Source organism: Acanthochromis polyacanthus, chromosome 12 (assembly GCF_021347895.1).
Source record: "Acanthochromis polyacanthus isolate Apoly-LR-REF ecotype Palm Island chromosome 12, KAUST_Apoly_ChrSc, whole genome shotgun sequence".
Lineage (NCBI taxonomy): Eukaryota > Metazoa > Chordata > Actinopteri > Pomacentridae > Acanthochromis > Acanthochromis polyacanthus.
This window is the reverse complement of record NC_067124.1, coordinates 31,376,685-31,393,250: the sequence shown is the minus strand read 5'-3', so window position 1 is coordinate 31,393,250 and position 16,566 is coordinate 31,376,685. Positions and strand designations below refer to the sequence as shown.

Below are 16,566 nucleotides of genomic sequence, written 5' to 3'. Positions count from 1 at the left end.
TTGTAACTCCATCTCAGAGACAAATCGGTGCACGTGAATTCTGAACCTGCAGGTTTGTGTCAGCTGCTGTATCACATGAATCCACCTCACAGAGGCTTTTTATTACTGGACATCTGCCTTGCAAGCACATGTGGTTAACATGCATCTCCTCATTGCTTCCATGAACGAGCTGTCAGAAAGAATGAACGCTGTGTGCACTGCATTATATTTTGACATGGCTCTGTTTAAAGTAAGAGAACACAGTGGTTTACAATTAATGAGCCTTTCGGTTACAGTCAAAATGTGGAAAACGGAGAGAAAAAAAATAAACTTCACAGCACAAAAATCAACAAAACTGATCATATTTATTGACCAAATGTTACAGTTCCACTGTTACACCCTACAAAATACAAACAAGTTTGTTCATACAAGCACTGCTTGTAATGGTCTACACAACCTATGGGGTCTCGATGCAGACAGATAAATGATCGACCCGCTGACACTATGGCTCTTCACAACCTCTGTACAGCTTCAAAGCTTGGTAACGAAAAATAAATAAAACATCAAAAGGCCTTTCTCCTCTAATGGGTTTCACATTACTAAAGCACTGTCAGACTAGACAGCAATCAATGCTCACATCCTGCCCCCTAGTGGCACAAATCACCTCCTGCCTTTTACTCTCACTAGAAACTGTACTCCACCATCACATAACGGCAGATTAAGTTTCATGCTGTAAGAGTAGGAAAAGGTCACAGCCACGAAAGAGGCCTCATCGACATTCCTGAAACGTGATTCTGCTTGACACAGTCCACACGTTGAGCCTTTAACCACAAACACACTCCTGATGGCTAATGTACAGTCGATGTGCCTTCAGGCAAAGAAAAAGCAGATGCTCCCTCGTACTCGAAGCATCCCAGGAGCTTACATTAACAGTAAACATCGAGTCAGTGAAAAATACTGCTGAATCAGAGCAGCACATTTGACTTAAATACTTTGTTTTGATGCCAAAAACACGAGATTATGAAACAAAGTCGACATATGATATGTGGAGGTACTATTTCTGAAATGCTACACATTTCACACAGTTATACATGGAAAAAAAATCTGAGCAAACCATTTGACCTGTTTTGAAATGTCTTCTGTCAATTTCCTAAAGTGAAACACCTCACATAAAGACAGGATATTTGCCATTCTAAGAACATCTGATGTACAAGACATGCAGAACTAATTACAAAACACAGCAAAAACCTTGAGATGAAGACATTTAAATTAAAACTGCACTTCGTCCTCCATGTTTAAACTCTGTTTACGATGGATCCTGACTGTGAAAGATCCAACCAGCCACAGTGGGATGATGTGGATGTATCATAGATAAGAGGACAGGACGTAAGGCTAACTCTTGAGTCAACGGTCCTGAAGTGGCTCACTATCCAGAGCACGCCAGTTCAGGAAATCAAAACTTGTGTTTTTGCATCCACGGTCAAAATATGACTATTCCCAGATTTAAATACCTGTTTGCATAAGACAATAACCGGAACTGAAACACTTGAGGTTCTGCGGAAGGTGTGGAGGCATGTTCTGGGCGTCTTAAAAAAAGGTGTTTTAAAAAAATATCTCTATTTGTGCTTCCGATTGTTACTAAGATTCACCTCCATTCTGAAGGACACATACAGCAGGACACCAGTGAAATAACATAATCAGCTCCTCACAATGACATCTTGAGAACATGCATCATGACCACCACGAGCGGGGGGAAAAAAAAGGTGTCTTTTTAGCCAAGACTGAGCAGAACAGCGGTTTCGTGTGCAGCAGGGTAAGTCCACTATGGCTCCTTCTGCTGCTCTCAGTGCAGCTGGTTGAAGCCGATATCAGGCGCGTCACCCAGAATCAGGGTGGAGCGGCTTAGCGACGGCGAGGGGGATGCCAGGCGGAAGGCCGGATTGATCGAGTGAAGCGCGTCGCTCTTGCTGCTTCTGTCGAACGGGGGGCACAGAGCAGGCCGGCGGGGGTGTTGATGCGAGCAGCCGGCGGGGGGTGAAGGCTCCGCGGTTGGTGCTGCGACGCTGGAGACCTCCAGGACCAGAGGGGTGGTCTTTGGGGTACCAGGGGGGCACAGGCCATTAAATTCAGAGGAGGAGTGGATCATCCTCTCCAGCACGTCCTTTGTGCTCTGAGTGCACTGTGTGAAGAAGGAAAGAACAGAGGAAATCAAGAAAAAAGGGAAGAGCACGAGGGGGGTTATGAAAGGCGGAGCTGCAGTGACAGTACAGTAAAAACAGAGCAAGTGTGCACAGAAAACTGTGATTTAGAGGATTAGTTTGGAATTTTTAAAAAAAAAGGCACAGTGAAGGCAATGAGAGCTCTGGTGAAAACACTGTGAAAAGATTCAAATGGAAAAGCATGGAGGAAGTGAGTTAGATGCAGACAATGCAATTAGAACGACATAAAACGTAGAGAGATTTAAATGTGTGTGAAGAAGCTGCTTCGTCTTGTGTCTCTTCTGCCTCAAACAAAGAAAAGGAGAAACAGTTTATGCTTTTGTTTGTGTCACCACGCATGCATAAAAACGCCCCTCCCCCGAAACAAGAACAAAATCTCATGTTAACTAGAAGGTCATCAGCCTGCAAACAACCAGCATCCATCCAGCACTGAGTGAGTGAGCACACGGTTAAAGAGACGATGAATGAATGGTAGTGAAGCATGCACAGTCACATGATTCACGGGTAATCCACACCATCACCACGAACCAATCACAAGATCTGCCCCAAGCGCAGAAAATTATCAAAGAAAATAAATAACTGTTAGAGAGTTGACAAGCTACAAGACAGAGGACACGGTGAATGGCAAGTGAAGCGACGTTGTGATTGGTTTCATGTTCGACCCTACTCTTACCATCAACCGTCTACCTGCAGCAGTGCCCTTCAGGCTGTGCAGGACAAAGAAAAATCCTGACAGTTCTCCTCCTAGCAGGGTGGAATGGATACAACACAACACGGGGCGTCAAATCTGTCATCTCGCAGTTACAGACATGTACATATTCTTCATACATGAACCCTTTTTGATACAACTTTTCTCCCAAATGTCAGACACATGAAGACTTAAAGAGGAAGCTCAAAACAGAGACCAAAATCTCAAAATACAAAAATAATGTTTATTTCACACATAAAAGCACACTTGTGTAAGTGTGTATGTAAAAATAGAAATAGCTTTAAGAAAATAAAGCGATGCAGCTAGTAACAGATGTTTGATATGTTGACAAAATTGAGACAAATGTATTCAAAAGGTGTCGACCGATAGTTTTTCAGTGCTGATATTGATGATTATCGATATTTCAAACAGATATTGCAGTAAAAACTTAAACTTTGGTGACAAATTGCTCAATCTCCAAAATGAAGCTTCATTAAAATGCCTTTATCTTTTAAGTGGTACCTTTGTGACATTTAACTGGAAGTGTTGGCAGACTATTTCTCATGATTAACTGATCATGAACTAATCAGACAGAGGTGTAGGTGGGGCAATACTCTGGTGACCACACATAGAAAGAGTAAGTAACACATATTCAAAATCGGTTTAAAGAAAAATAATCATCAAAAAAGTGCAGCAAATCAGATCCAATAAATCGCCCAGGCCTATAACTGCTCGACCCCTTGTATTCAAAGCAAGTGACAAATGATTCATGAGTGCTGATAACTTCAATACATGTTTTGAAAAAAGTCCGTAATTAAATCCTTTGCGTGCATTAACCTTCACATCAACATACAGGCAAACTCAGTAGTAGGTAAACAAAGAGGTAGACACAGCAATAAGACGAATCCCTAAAAATCTAAGCAAACAAACACCAAAATGTGCAGCAGTGAAAGCGTTTACTGTCCCACAGCCTAATAAATCTGCAGCAGTGTGACGGAGAACTCACTCGACAAATGTTTTCTTCTCTGGCAGTAAAAAGCCTTTGAAATCTCTGCCTGCTTTTCTCGCATTTTTAACTGCTCAGTGATGCCAAACAGTGCTACGAGTGACGTCCAAGACATTTTGTTCTCAAGCCCAAAGAACACAGGTGATAAATTACCTCTCCGGCAGAGCTTTTTTGCTCAGCTCTTATTAGCCACATGGATCTCTCCTGCTGTGAATGTTTGGCTTTATATTGTGAGGCAGTTCCAAGCCATGAAATATGACCCTTTTGTGAAATTGTTCAAGTCCTGTCAGACTATTTAATACGCCATTAACTGTTGCAAAAATACATGATGTTCCTTCTGATTTCAGAGATAGTACATACAAAAAAAATATGCCACCGTCAGAGTGATGGGAACACGTTAATGGAGCTGCATGAGGCCGACTCTGCTTGGGCTGAAGGTGGAGTCTGGAGGACGGGACGCACTGGGTGGGGGGAGGCAGGCTAACAACAACAACAGGACAGGAGCTACGGGACAGTCAGGACGTTGGAGGGACCACAAGCTGTTTTATCCTACCATGTTTGCGTCATTCTTGGTCGTGAAGGGAGGCAGCTCGATCTCTGAGGCAGAAGCAGCAGGTATCGCCTCATCGGGAGGAACAAAACCTCTTCTGTCAATCAAGCTAGAGAACACAACAGAGGAATATGTTAGGATGCACGTAAACACTGATTACACATAGGGTTGGGGTTATTGCTCATCAAGTTGAGTCTTGATTCTCATTACAACAATAGTTCAAATCTGGTTTTACATTAATGCACGAGTACTTACAATCTAACAATACAATGTACAGTATTACTTGTCCTGATGTTTGACAACAGAAACAATAAAATATATGAATGAGAGCAGCTTTACTGGGAATTCAACTGTATAAAGTCACAGTATTCAACACTAAAGTAACCCAACAAGCCCCAGAGCATTGCTTACAAAAAGGGAAGCATAATTGAATCACTATTTCTCAATGATTTCTTCGCAAATTGAATTTTGAAACCGCTTCTTAAAGCCCCACACTAACTGGTGCTATCACCACGGCAACGTTCATGAAGCATATTCACTGGTAGTGAACAGAGGCGACGTTTCAACACACCAAGCCGTCGATTTGACGAGTGAGACACGGAGTGAACTTTAAATGTCTTAAATGTGTGAGGTGATGATGAGAATTCCTGACATCTTGACTCACCTTGGGGGCATGGGACCGCATAACGTCACGCAGCAGTTGGTTATGATGCTGTTGTAACTGTATGGGTTCCCTGAATCGTCTGCACCTCTTTTGCTTGACCAGGATCCCTTTATCTGCACAACGAACACGGAGAATAAGTCAACAGCTGTTAGTGCTTATTGTGTATTTTACCATGAACTGAACAGGAATCACAAATTCACTGCTGCCATCTAGAGATATCACCACTTACATCTTCATTTGTGGTGAGGTTGGAGGCTACTAAGTAGGTATGGAAGCCTGAGAGGCCCAGAATAGACCAGATGGAGAAGAAACAAATCACTAACTCCACCACAGTGCACGAGGAAGAGTCAAGGCATAACGTCACTTTCATCAATAATCACTAAGCACACATGACAGCCAGAACGCCATAATTAACATCTATGACAAAGGAGAATATGATTGCGTAATTTTTCCTTTCCGATCCAGTTATAGCTTTTAAAGTCACGGAAGATTCCTAAATTATCCCCAACGTGAAAATTGATGCAATGAGTTGCAAAAAAATATCTAATTAAATCACCTGCACCACGACATGACAAACAGGAAACAACATTCTATATATACTCTGACCACAATAACACAATGTCCTGCATATCATCCACAGCATGAAGACATTAGTCCGCACTCTCTTCGTGAACAACAAACTGAACCGCCCTGTAGTCACACAAGTCTATATTTGTCGAGCCACTGACATCATCTCACAAGGACATGAGGCAGCAAACCTACTACTAGAAAGCCATCTGCCTAAAAGCACTGCTTTGCTGGATTCTAACTCTCTGATCCTATTAAGCGTGGGCTTAGGCTGAGAAGCAGCGGGAAATGCCTCGTCAACAGCGCAACTTCTGTTTCTTCTCGGCACGAATCGGTCGCAAATTCAAAAACATCACATTAATCACATAAACATTACAGGCTGATAATGTGAACAGTCAGAATAAACAAAAGGATATCTTGCAGGGCTCTCTTGAATGGCTTGAACAAGGCCTTTAGTTGCTTGAGAACCTGGAGCAAAAACAAAAACAGAAACCGTATCATCTTAAAGTGGTTCCTGACAAAAAAGCAGGAACACCATACAATCATTTAGTGCATTTGAGGTACAATACTTACGCAGGGTAATGTGTGTGACGACACAGCCAAATATGAAAGACGTCAGAAAAGACAGAGAGATGATGAAGCTGTAGAAATAGCGGTAATTGCGTTTTCCCACACAGTTTCCTACCCATGGACAGTGGTGGTCAAACCGTTCTGAGGGAGGAAAACATACCAGAGATTAGATGTAAGTTTATAGCAGTTTGAAAAGGTTACTACCCAACAACTTAAATGATATTGAGGCAAAGAGATTAATAATTCCCTGAGTCAACTAACAGAATTAGAATATTGATCAATCCATTCATCTTTTTATGGATCTGTATCTGTTGATTATTCCATGAGAATTTTGATGTTTTGCGATAAAAACATGAATCCTAGTCTACAGCAGTGCCTTACTAACACATAAATCTTTCACTGTGAACTTAATGTACCTTTTAAGAACAATTCCAAAGTGTTTAAGTCTAAAAACAACAGCAGAGTAGAAACTGGAACACTGAAAGATTGCTCATCCTGTTCATGACGGCCCATAAAGAAATCTCACCCAATGCAATTTCAGGGTAAGTGATGGGGAACAAACTCCTTAATCTGAATTAAAGTGAATTCCAAAGTCGAACTGAAACCCATGTGAGGCTGAGTCAGACTAACCGAGTGGATACAAAGTTCAAATTTACAAACCTTTTAGAAGGAAATTGCCTCTTTGCATTACTAATCTCTCGTAGAATTACAGCGAGTAAACACAAAGGGAAATTCCAATAAAAATACTGTAACCTTGGAAGTAATGCAAATAATTTGATTCTCTTCCCTCAGAAGCAGGTTTGGCAGGGATCTTCCACCAGTCAGTATAAACAGGAGGGATTACTACAGAAGGCCGGAATAAAAATGATCGATGCCAAATTGAAAATTAAAACACTAAAAGAATTGCAAAAGCTGAAATACACATTTTGCACCACTTCTGATCCAGGATTTAAACGTTATTTCAACGGTTTTATGAATCCACTTTTGTTTCACAAAGGCATTTCATGTATTAATTCTCCATCACAATTTCAAAATCTATTACAAAGTGAATATCAAACGGAGGACAAAACACACTACAAAATAAAAATCACTGCATCTGCCAGAAAAATTAATTGCAATTAGATATTTTTTCCAAAATCATTCAGCCCTGTACTACAGCAAGCAAAAACTGTTTCAATATTCATATGGACATGTGAGTACAGTTTTAAGATACATTTAGAAAAATGGAAATTTGTCCTTCAGTAAGAGAAATTAAGGGTGAGCAGATTACTTTGTCTTGCCAAATGATGTCCGAATGCTTTAAAGATTTATACCAGTACAAAGGTGATGTGCTCACTTCAAATCAACAGTCAAATCATACAATTTCAGGTGGTTTTATTTCAAATTTTAGCAGGTTGTGAGGCAGACTTGAGGTTTCAGTCTAATATTGTGACACTGAAACATTTCAGTGTCTTACATTCAAAATATAAATCAGCAGAATAATACAGGAAGGTGGACTATTAAAGAAAAACTGAAGTCCCTCTCCAGTCATTGACTTACCCCTAAAGACTTCTTTGTGTATCAAAGCTACATAGAAGTTTATTATGCCATGAAAAATAATCCCTTCATGTATTAAAATAGCTCGACAAGCCTCCCGCTTCATGCACCTCTCCCTTCTTGCTGCAGATCAGCACACCATCTCATCTGTGATTCTGCTCAAAACATTGTAAAACTACTGCACATTGCACAATAACAAGAAGTTATATTGGAGCAACTCAGTCACATATGTTCAACAGGACCGAACTGTCAGGGTGGAAATTCTCACACATGGCATTGACTGCCTATTCCGGTAATGCCATATATTCTAACATATAAAAAACACTATGCTCACAACCCAAAAAAACTTGATTTTAACTAGAGTGAGTCATTAGAAGAAATCTTTGAGCCAAGCAGTATAGCATGTTCCACCTAGCAATGGTGGAAAGTTAAATTATTACAGATGGAATAAGTGGTTGTTTCTAACCACATCCTTACCCACACAGTTGTCACACAGGCTGCAGTGGGAGGTCCGAGGAGGGCGGAACATTTTACAAGTGAAGCAGTATTTGAGCTTCACCACCTGCTGGTTGATAAGGATCTCCTTGGTCCGTGGAGGGGGGCGATATGTAGAGGATCCTGAGGTATCTTAAAATAGAGAAGCACAAGGGGGAAAGACTTTTAATCAAAACTGTTTTGACCCTGACACACACATACACACACACGTGACAAAACAAGGGGTAAATAAACAAAAATCAAGCTTTGTCTGGCGTTTGTGCTCTTCAGCCTCAACAGCCGGAGTAAGCAGCTTAGGTCTGCAGTTCAACAACAACCACCTCCCTCAGAGATCCCCCATATGGCAAAGCTCTATTACCCCATCTGTCCCACAGTCGGTGTGCAATGGGCCTTACCTATCTGCCTCTCTATGTCTGCAGCTTCATCTGGGGTGGCCCTGGGTAAAATGCCTGGATCTGTAAAGCTGGTTCTCAGCAGGGAGGTGACCACAAACACAAAAAGCACCCCACCGATCAATGGTATGAAGATGGTCAGATGTTCCACCAGAAATGGGCAACTGTAAAAGAAACCACATTTAATCCTCGAGTGTGCTGACGTGCAAAAACACACCCAAAAAATAAAGTGTAAGGATTGTACAGCTTCCACATTAGCAAAGACCTCTCGTGTTGCATTCAGGAACCCATGGCAATGAAACATACTCACTCGAATGCAAAGAAAAGGCCACAAGTGACAACAATAAGGCCCAGTGTCAGAGGAAGGACACCGCTCTGTCTGGCTATGATGATCCGTCCGTCGCAGAAAAACCTGTTCTTCCCCGGGAACACTTCCCACTTCCTCCGCGGCCGATGCTCCTTCTTCTCGGTGTGGGTCTGCACCGACAGCGGAGACACTGACAGCGCCCGCGGGTCGATCTGCTGGTACTCGCAGTTCTTCATCGTGTAAACAGTGTCAACACGGTTGGGAGGTAGCTGAAGGCACACACAGAGCTCCCAGAGACGTTCCTCTCAAGAATCAGTCGCTGGACATTTAAATGTTGCTGGTCCGGCTATCGCCCATCCTGAAAGCTAACTCCAGCTAGCTAGCGAACCAACAAAGGCATTCCTCTCCGACGTTCAGTTTTACGAGCTGAATCAGTTCCCGGCTTGACTCGGGCTTAACTACCATCTTTGGTAGTCAATTAAAGCCACGTATACACATGGGTAGTCATTTGGCTAAATTAACCCGTCTTTTACACAAAAAATATCACCCCAATCAGATGGGCTCCGGCTCAAGCTTCTCGCGGCAGTTCACATTTCCTTTTTCTTTCGCCGTCAGCCAATGTACGTCATTGCGTGACATTGACGTAATCACGCAAGCCACGATTCCTCGACGTTTCTTGCTTTTTCTTTTAAAAAATAATACCGATATTCATGCCAATAAATCCTATTTAATTGAGGTAAGTTATATTTAAAAAAATCTCTGAGGTTTTCATTCAGTCCACAGATCTTTAGGTTTTAATATTAATAATAAAATAATAATAATAAAAAATCATTAATATTTCATCAGCAGAGGCATTATTAAGATCTTGCAACACCATGGGCTTCATTCAGCCCACAGATCTTTAGGTTTTAACCTGACAGTTGTATTTTAAATAATAAATAAGTCAGAAATGAGTTAAATGTGAGTCACATTGATCCCATTTTCTTTCTATGCTCAGCCTGTGTTCCACATTAGCATCACAGTGAGTGCAGTGGTTCTTAATCTTATTTATTTGATTTATGTAACTGTTATCAAATGTAAAGATGCAACATGAACATTCAAAGACCACTGAGCGGGACAAGAGATGCCATTTTTGAGATTGATATATCATACAGGTTATTAATGGTCATGTTAAGTTTTTAGTGATCATTTTGTTAAGTGGTAATTTGTGTGAAAGACTCCTAAAACAGTCTAGAAGAAGTGGTTCATGTGCTGGTACAATATCTATGAAAAAAAATAACAAAATAAAACTGTACTTAGAGACAAACTTTTCCAGAGATACAAACTCAAAAACATGAATAGACCTTTTCTTTCTAAGTATTACATTTCAAACATGGCTATCTATCAAATTGCTACATATACACTATCGTTCAAAAGTTTGTGGTCACTTAGAAATGTCCTTATTTTTGAAAGAAAAGCAATTTTTTTTCACTGAACATGACAGTAAATTAATTATAAATATAGTCTAGAGATTGTTAATGTGGAAAATGACTATTCTAGCTGGAAGATTTAAATGGAATATCTACATATGGGTACAGAGATCAATTTCCAGCGACCATCACTCCTGTGTGCTAATGCTACATTGTGTTAGCTAATGGTGTTGAAAGGCGAACTGATGATTAGAAAAGCCTTGTGCAATTATGTTAGCACATGAATAAAAGTGTGAGTTTTCATGGAAAACATGAAATTGCCTAGATGACCTCAAACTTTTGAACGGTAGTGCATAGACAATGACATTTCACCTTGTTTGTGATTGAGAAAATCTTAAATGCTTTAGACAGATCTCACTTTTTATAGATACTCCAAATTCTCATATAATGTGTAATAATTTGATTCATTTAGAAATTTAACAGGCTCATAGCAGATCTGGTGCATTCTTGGCACTCCAGGATTGAGAAATGTCACTTTCGTCGTAGTTTTAGGATCATATAAAAATCATCTTCACTTTTTCTGTAATGGCTGGGCAAAAATAGGATTCCTGCTGAAGTTGAACATCTGTGTAAAACGGCGAAAAGCTTTCGTACAAGGGCATCATTGACTTTGTCCAGGCCTGGTACCACAGCAGGGGATGAAGTTGAGGACATTTCTGTGACATTTACCTGCAAACTATGAAGGACATTTGAGGTAGTGCAGAAAAGGGAAGTTCACCTCCTCCCATCCATTCATCAAAGCGTCCTTGAGCAAGACATTGAACTCCAAATGCTCCCAGGTGCTCTGCAAGGGCTTTGTGTGATGGCTGTGTCAGTATGGAAGTGAATTAGTGAATGCACTTAGAGTAAAAATGACGTAAATGTTAATTTACCACTCATGAAACACTTACTTTCTACGGACAAGCTAGGAGAAATCAGTACTTGTTTTTTCTTTAACTTTAGAAGGAGTAGGCTAGTTTCAGTTTTGCTAATATTACAAAGTGATAATAAATCCTCGATCATATGTACGTAAACTGAAAACACACATTTGGCAAAATGTGAAGTTTAAAGTCTAAATGTTTTCCATGTGCAGATACTAATTCTCCAGAGATTCTACCATCAGCTGCTGAGAATTAACACTTGAGGGTCTGTAGTGCACTTAGCAGCACGTTAAACACTTTGTGGCCTTGTGAACAGGTGACGAGCTCACAGCTTGAGGTGTTTTTGAGTGCAAGGCCAGCATGCTGCAACATTATTCAGTGTGTTTCCAGGCTTCTTGTGCTGCTAGGAAGACTCAAGTTCTCACAGTGTTTGGACCTCATTTAACATCTAGAAGTGTTTTTCTGTTTAATTCATTACACTTGTCGTCTATTTATTCTGTTTAACAAATAAGAAATCCCAGAAATTCTTCACTTTTTGGTCATAGACAGTTGTTTGAATCAAAACCATTTCTTATTCAATCCAGAAATGTGATCCTATAACATCTTAAACTAATTACATTGTTCACCTGTGAAGCACGTTAAGTCATGAGGGTTCCAACTGCGCTGGAATTATGTTTAGAAACGGCACAAATAGCCAGTCAAGTCCAGTTAAATTGTTCATTTAGGTGTCTAAGTGCATTTTTTCACCATGAAAGCATGCATAGAGAAACACTGAAATGTTGGATTAAGTGGTTGTTCCATGGATAACAGCAACCTCTACTGGTTTTAAAGAGACGCATGCAAGCAGCACAGAGAGTAACTTTAAGCTTACATAGCAGTGGAAGATGTGTTAAGAAAACACAAAAAGAAGGCATCTTAACCGCGTATTTGAAGTCCTTTTAAGTTAGATTTATCACATATATTTGATCTTAATAATAAAATCGCTTTATTAAATGTATGTAATAACCCTCTGGTATGATAACTTTAATATTTAAACTTGTTACGTAAATTCTGAGTTTTCCCTGGAAAGTATTTTGGCTCAGTGCTCTTCAAAGTGCTGAATAAATAACTGACTTCACTTTACGTGACATTTTCTTTAATTTGAAATTCAAGTCTGACTTGCCATTTCAACTTTGGCAACAAATTTATTTTACAACGAAACACAATATAGAAGTTTTACATCAGTGCCTCAAGAAAGAACAATTATCTTTACATAAAAAACTAAAAGTTGAGGAAATAAAATGAAGTTCTTTTATTTGTATTTTTTCCATCCTCATTTAAAGTCCCAAGCTCTGACTTGGAATATGTTTTTTTTTTTTTTATTTCAAACATGCAGTGCAGTGCAGTAAACTGAATAAATAAAAATTCAAAGCTTCCGCAAGAAATCAAAAATATTACGATTTTTCTTTTCAAGTACAACCATAGTGTTCCCAAAATTTACAACTGAACAGAGTTGAGCAGAGTTTCAGTTGTTTTGTACATTTAAGTTTGTTCTCAAACGACAACAAACGCATCTTACTAAAATGTACAAATCAAACTTGTTCACTCCTTGTGAATAAATTAGCTTCAAAAATGTAATCCTGCATTATAAAGTCTATGTAGGATTGGGCAATAATAAGAGAACCTGAACTGTTTTTGTACTTTGCTTTGGATTTGTTTTTCTACAACGGTGAGTTTAATATTTTTTTTAAATGAAGATGAAATGATGTATACGTGGATACAGTTATTTCAACGGCAAGTCCTTTCTGTTTTTATTGTAATTAAGAGTTTATTATGACTGGAATAACAGAAATGGTGGGTTTATAAAAACTTTACTATATAATTTCAAAAATGATGCCATATATAGCCCAGTCCTACATAGAAATATGGCATTTAAACCTTAGAATAGTGTCTTAATTCAAGTCCATGGCAAGAAATTACAATGCAGTGCAAGGCCCAGTACCCAGTAAGAGAGGAAGTATCCCAGGATGCTCTGCGTGGTCGGAGAACAGGCTTTAAAATGTGGCAGCAGTGCAACGATGGGATTTTGAGGTGTGTGCTTGCAACCATTTCTGGAATGGCTCTGCATCTGTACACTGGGGTTCGACGTTTTCCTTCGATGAAGAAGGGGCTCGTTGAGGAGGAGCAGGTGAGCACTGATCCAGAAGGGCACAGGAGACGAGGAGGCCATGAATCTGGTTAGAACCTGGAAATGTAGATTTAAAAAGAGGAATAAGTGTCTGTTTCTCTTGAAAAGCTAGATAAATGCAGAAGATTTGATGCTTTTCTTACCTGTACATGCATGCACAACGTTCCAAACACCAGGAGCACTGCAGAATGTACAACGTACACAAACACCCTGGGGTTGAAGAATCCCGGCGTTGGTTTGTCAAGTCCTCTGTTTGCGTTCGTCTCCCAAAGTCCGAGTCTCATGCACAGTTCTGGATTAGCTTGAAAATACGCATAAGCAGCCATTATGCCAAGGGTGGCCATAGGCAGAGCCAGGATGAAGTTTGGTATCTGCTTCAGTTCGAAGTAACGGAGGAAGCCCACGTCCCAGTACACATCCTGGATATGAGAATAAAGCAGCGGGAGGGGTCTCATACACCAGAGGGGCGGCGGACCATTTTCGTCAGGGACCCGGTAGCCCTTCCGTTCAGCCAGCGACAGAAGAGCAGGAGAGATCCGCTCCAAGGAGGTGGACGGTGTGCAAAACGTCCTGTAGCCATAGTACTGGAAAGCACAGAAGGGGAGGGCAATGATTGCGGTTCCCAAGAGGGAGGTGAGCAGGAGGCAGATGATGGCCCAGATATAGTGGAAGACTTTAGTGTGGCCTTTAGTTGTCGCACGATATACACGAATCTGGGAGATGGCGTGCAGTGATGGAAGATACAGCAGAAACCCAATGTTGACAAGTCCGTTGGATCGTGCTGCGGTGGCGATGCTGAGGGCCAGGCAGGCTCGGAAGGTGAATCCTTTCTCCAGGAGGAACAGACCACCGAAAGTGAGAGCGGCGAACAGGCTCTCTGAGTATCCAGCAGTCATGAAAACATTGGCGGGCGTGATGCAGTAGAGCAGGCTGGAGAGCAGAGCGAGGCGCCTGTCCTGCAGAACAAGCCTACTGAGCGCGTGCAGGGCCACCACACTCAGCAGGAAGAGGGCGCTGTTGGCCAGAGCCACCGCCACCAGCAGCCGCCCCCGCACGCTCAGCCAGCTGCTCAGGGGCCACAGCAGCGTCTCAGCCAGGCCTCGGAGGACGATGGGGAAGAGGGGGAAAAATGCAAAGTTGTGCTCGTAGAGGTACCCTTTCTCGGCGATGAAGAGGAAGTGCTCAGCATCCCAGTGAGAGAGGCCACCCAGCAACCACTCCACCACTGAGTCCAAGTACAGGGGCTCCTCTGTCCGAGGGGGCCTGAACGCATCAGCTTCATGGTCAGGGATGGCAGCATTCAAGACAGCCTGGAGAGAAACATTTTGCATTATTAAAATCAATTGTGCTGGACTTTATCTGTATATTCTACAGTTGTACAGTCATGCTGCCTGTTTTCTACATTGTACATTATTTATTCCCCTGTACACTATTCATGTAAAACATGTTAAGCCCAAAATGATTCATACTCATATAAAACCTCATATAAAGTAAATCTTTACTACAGCAATAGGTTTCTTCTGGCTGGAAATAACACAAACAAGTGACAAAAAACAGTTACGTGTTCTGTTAGTGATGTTCATGATGAATTTAGATCATTTTTACTTTTTTCTCCCTACATTTTCCATGTCCAAATTTATTCACAATGTATTAAAGTGTCAGAAATTAGCAATAAACTGAGAACAGCTGAAGCAGTAGGTCTCTATTCAAGTACTTGGTGAGTCAGAAAAGCTTGCTGAAGTAAACAGCATCATGGGAGAAGAGGACAACATTAAGATTCTGGAGGAAAACATCAGGCGTTCTGCAGGAAAAAAAAAACTAGCCATAGGCAGCACTGGACCTTTCATTAAGACAGTTATCTGAAACATATAGCCCATGTGGTCAAGAAATCTGTAAAATAAAACAATAAGACTTGAAACTTAAGATCAGATCTCTAACACTGATTACTAAGAATGGTACTAAGAATGGTATGAATAATTTTGGACATGGACATTGTTAGTAAATAACAGCACAGATGTATAAAATTCATTATTAGCATCTCTATCATAATGTCTTACCATCTTTTGCCACTTGCTTATGTCATATTTAGCCAGAAGAGAGCTTCTAGCCAAATAAAAACCTCATCATAAATCAAAATTTGTCACCGGGATGCACGATTTGTGGCTTAACTTGCACGTCAGAGAAAATGAAGGACAACGACCTGTGAACTGCCGATGCTAATGAGCAAACTGCCCGCCTATAAACTCACCTGCAGAAACAGAGAGAGACCTCTGGTGACTGTGGCGAACTCCAGCACTGCTCGGACATCCATGGTCACTGGCGCGCCGGACGAAACGTGAGGAAGCCGGTTGTGACAGACATGAGCTCTACCGCTGCTAGCTGACGCTCATCATGATGTTTTCTGTACAACATAGCTAGCTAGTAGGGAAAACACGATCGGCTATAGAGCTCTCGGAGGTTTCTCGGAGAAAACCGGTTTCACAGACATAAAAGACGGTGAATGCTAATTTAATTATATGGCTACCAGCCCTCAAGCAGCGTCTGTTTGTCGCTTTGTCTTCATATCTTCCCCCTGCAGCACAGCAGCCTCGGTTCGAATAGCACTTTTGACTTCCGGTGTCACCGCGGACCTCGTTTCAAAATAAAGGCGATTGAGTACGCATAACGAGAGCACTATTTTTTTCTACGTACACGATAAATACGTTATAGACATCTAAAACAATTCTGAATAATAGTTGAGCTTTTGCTGGCTTAAAGTGTGCAACCATACATCAGCTTCAGTGGCACAGTAACGCTCTTAAAAACATATTGTAAGTACGTTTCCTTTCCAGCAGATGGCGCTCCTTGCTGACTCATGAAGCTGATATTTCAAGTGGTACAAGTATGTTAATCTTTCCTGTTTTATTACTCATACCTGTGAATTATAGCCTCACATGGATGTAAAAGAATGTTCTTATTTTCATCTGATATCTGTTAAATGCATATAATGAGATGTACTGTCATTATTTTTTTTGTCTCAATGAGGTATAAGCCACAATATCTAGATCTAATGACTACTGTTTTCATGCATTTTCATTTATTTGGTTTAGTTGTTCAT

At 40.9% G+C, this 16,566-nt stretch overlaps 2 protein-coding genes across 2 annotated transcripts; both read right to left on the bottom strand.

Moving 5' to 3' along the window:
• Positions 1-325: 325 nt before the first annotated feature.
• On the bottom strand, positions 326-9,598 carry zdhhc18a (zinc finger DHHC-type palmitoyltransferase 18a). The gene is made up of 9 exons (XM_022193424.2): positions 8,977-9,598; positions 8,670-8,830; positions 8,257-8,406; positions 6,247-6,384; positions 6,090-6,141; positions 5,336-5,438; positions 5,107-5,219; positions 4,446-4,551; positions 326-2,158 (listed from the first exon to the last, which is right to left on the bottom strand). The coding sequence occupies exons 1-9, from the start codon at positions 9,207-9,209 to the stop codon at positions 1,823-1,825; spliced, it is 1,392 nt and encodes a 463-aa protein (XP_022049116.2). The 5' UTR covers positions 9,210-9,598; the 3' UTR covers positions 326-1,822.
• Positions 9,599-12,420: 2,822 nt separating this feature from the next.
• pigv (phosphatidylinositol glycan anchor biosynthesis, class V) lies at positions 12,421-16,107 on the bottom strand. The gene is made up of 3 exons (XM_022193423.2): positions 15,718-16,107; positions 13,613-14,779; positions 12,421-13,526 (listed from the first exon to the last, which is right to left on the bottom strand). The coding sequence occupies exons 1-3, from the start codon at positions 15,778-15,780 to the stop codon at positions 13,239-13,241; spliced, it is 1,518 nt and encodes a 505-aa protein (XP_022049115.1). The 5' UTR covers positions 15,781-16,107; the 3' UTR covers positions 12,421-13,238.
• Positions 16,108-16,566: the final 459 nt, after the last annotated feature.

Excerpts from the sequence above, each read along its gene's own strand:
- zdhhc18a (XM_022193424.2), bottom strand. The coding sequence starts at position 9,209 with ATGAAGAACTGCGAGTACCAGCAGATCGACCCGCGGGCGCTGTCAGTG. Across the intron at positions 5,220-5,335 it reads ACCTCACCACAAATGAAGAT|ATAAAGGGATCCTGGTCAAG; the intron begins GTAAGTGGTGAT and ends TTCGTTGTGCAG. Across the intron at positions 2,159-4,445 it reads CCAAGAATGACGCAAACATG|TGCACTCAGAGCACAAAGGA; the intron begins GTAGGATAAAAC and ends TTCTTCACACAG.
- pigv (XM_022193423.2), bottom strand. The coding sequence starts at position 15,780 with ATGGATGTCCGAGCAGTGCTGGAGTTCGCCACAGTCACCAGAGGTCTC. Across the intron at positions 14,780-15,717 it reads GTCTCTCTCTGTTTCTGCAG|GCTGTCTTGAATGCTGCCAT; the intron begins GTGAGTTTATAG and ends GTTTCTCTCCAG. Across the intron at positions 13,527-13,612 it reads CGTTGTGCATGCATGTACAG|GTTCTAACCAGATTCATGGC; the intron begins GTAAGAAAAGCA and ends CTACATTTCCAG.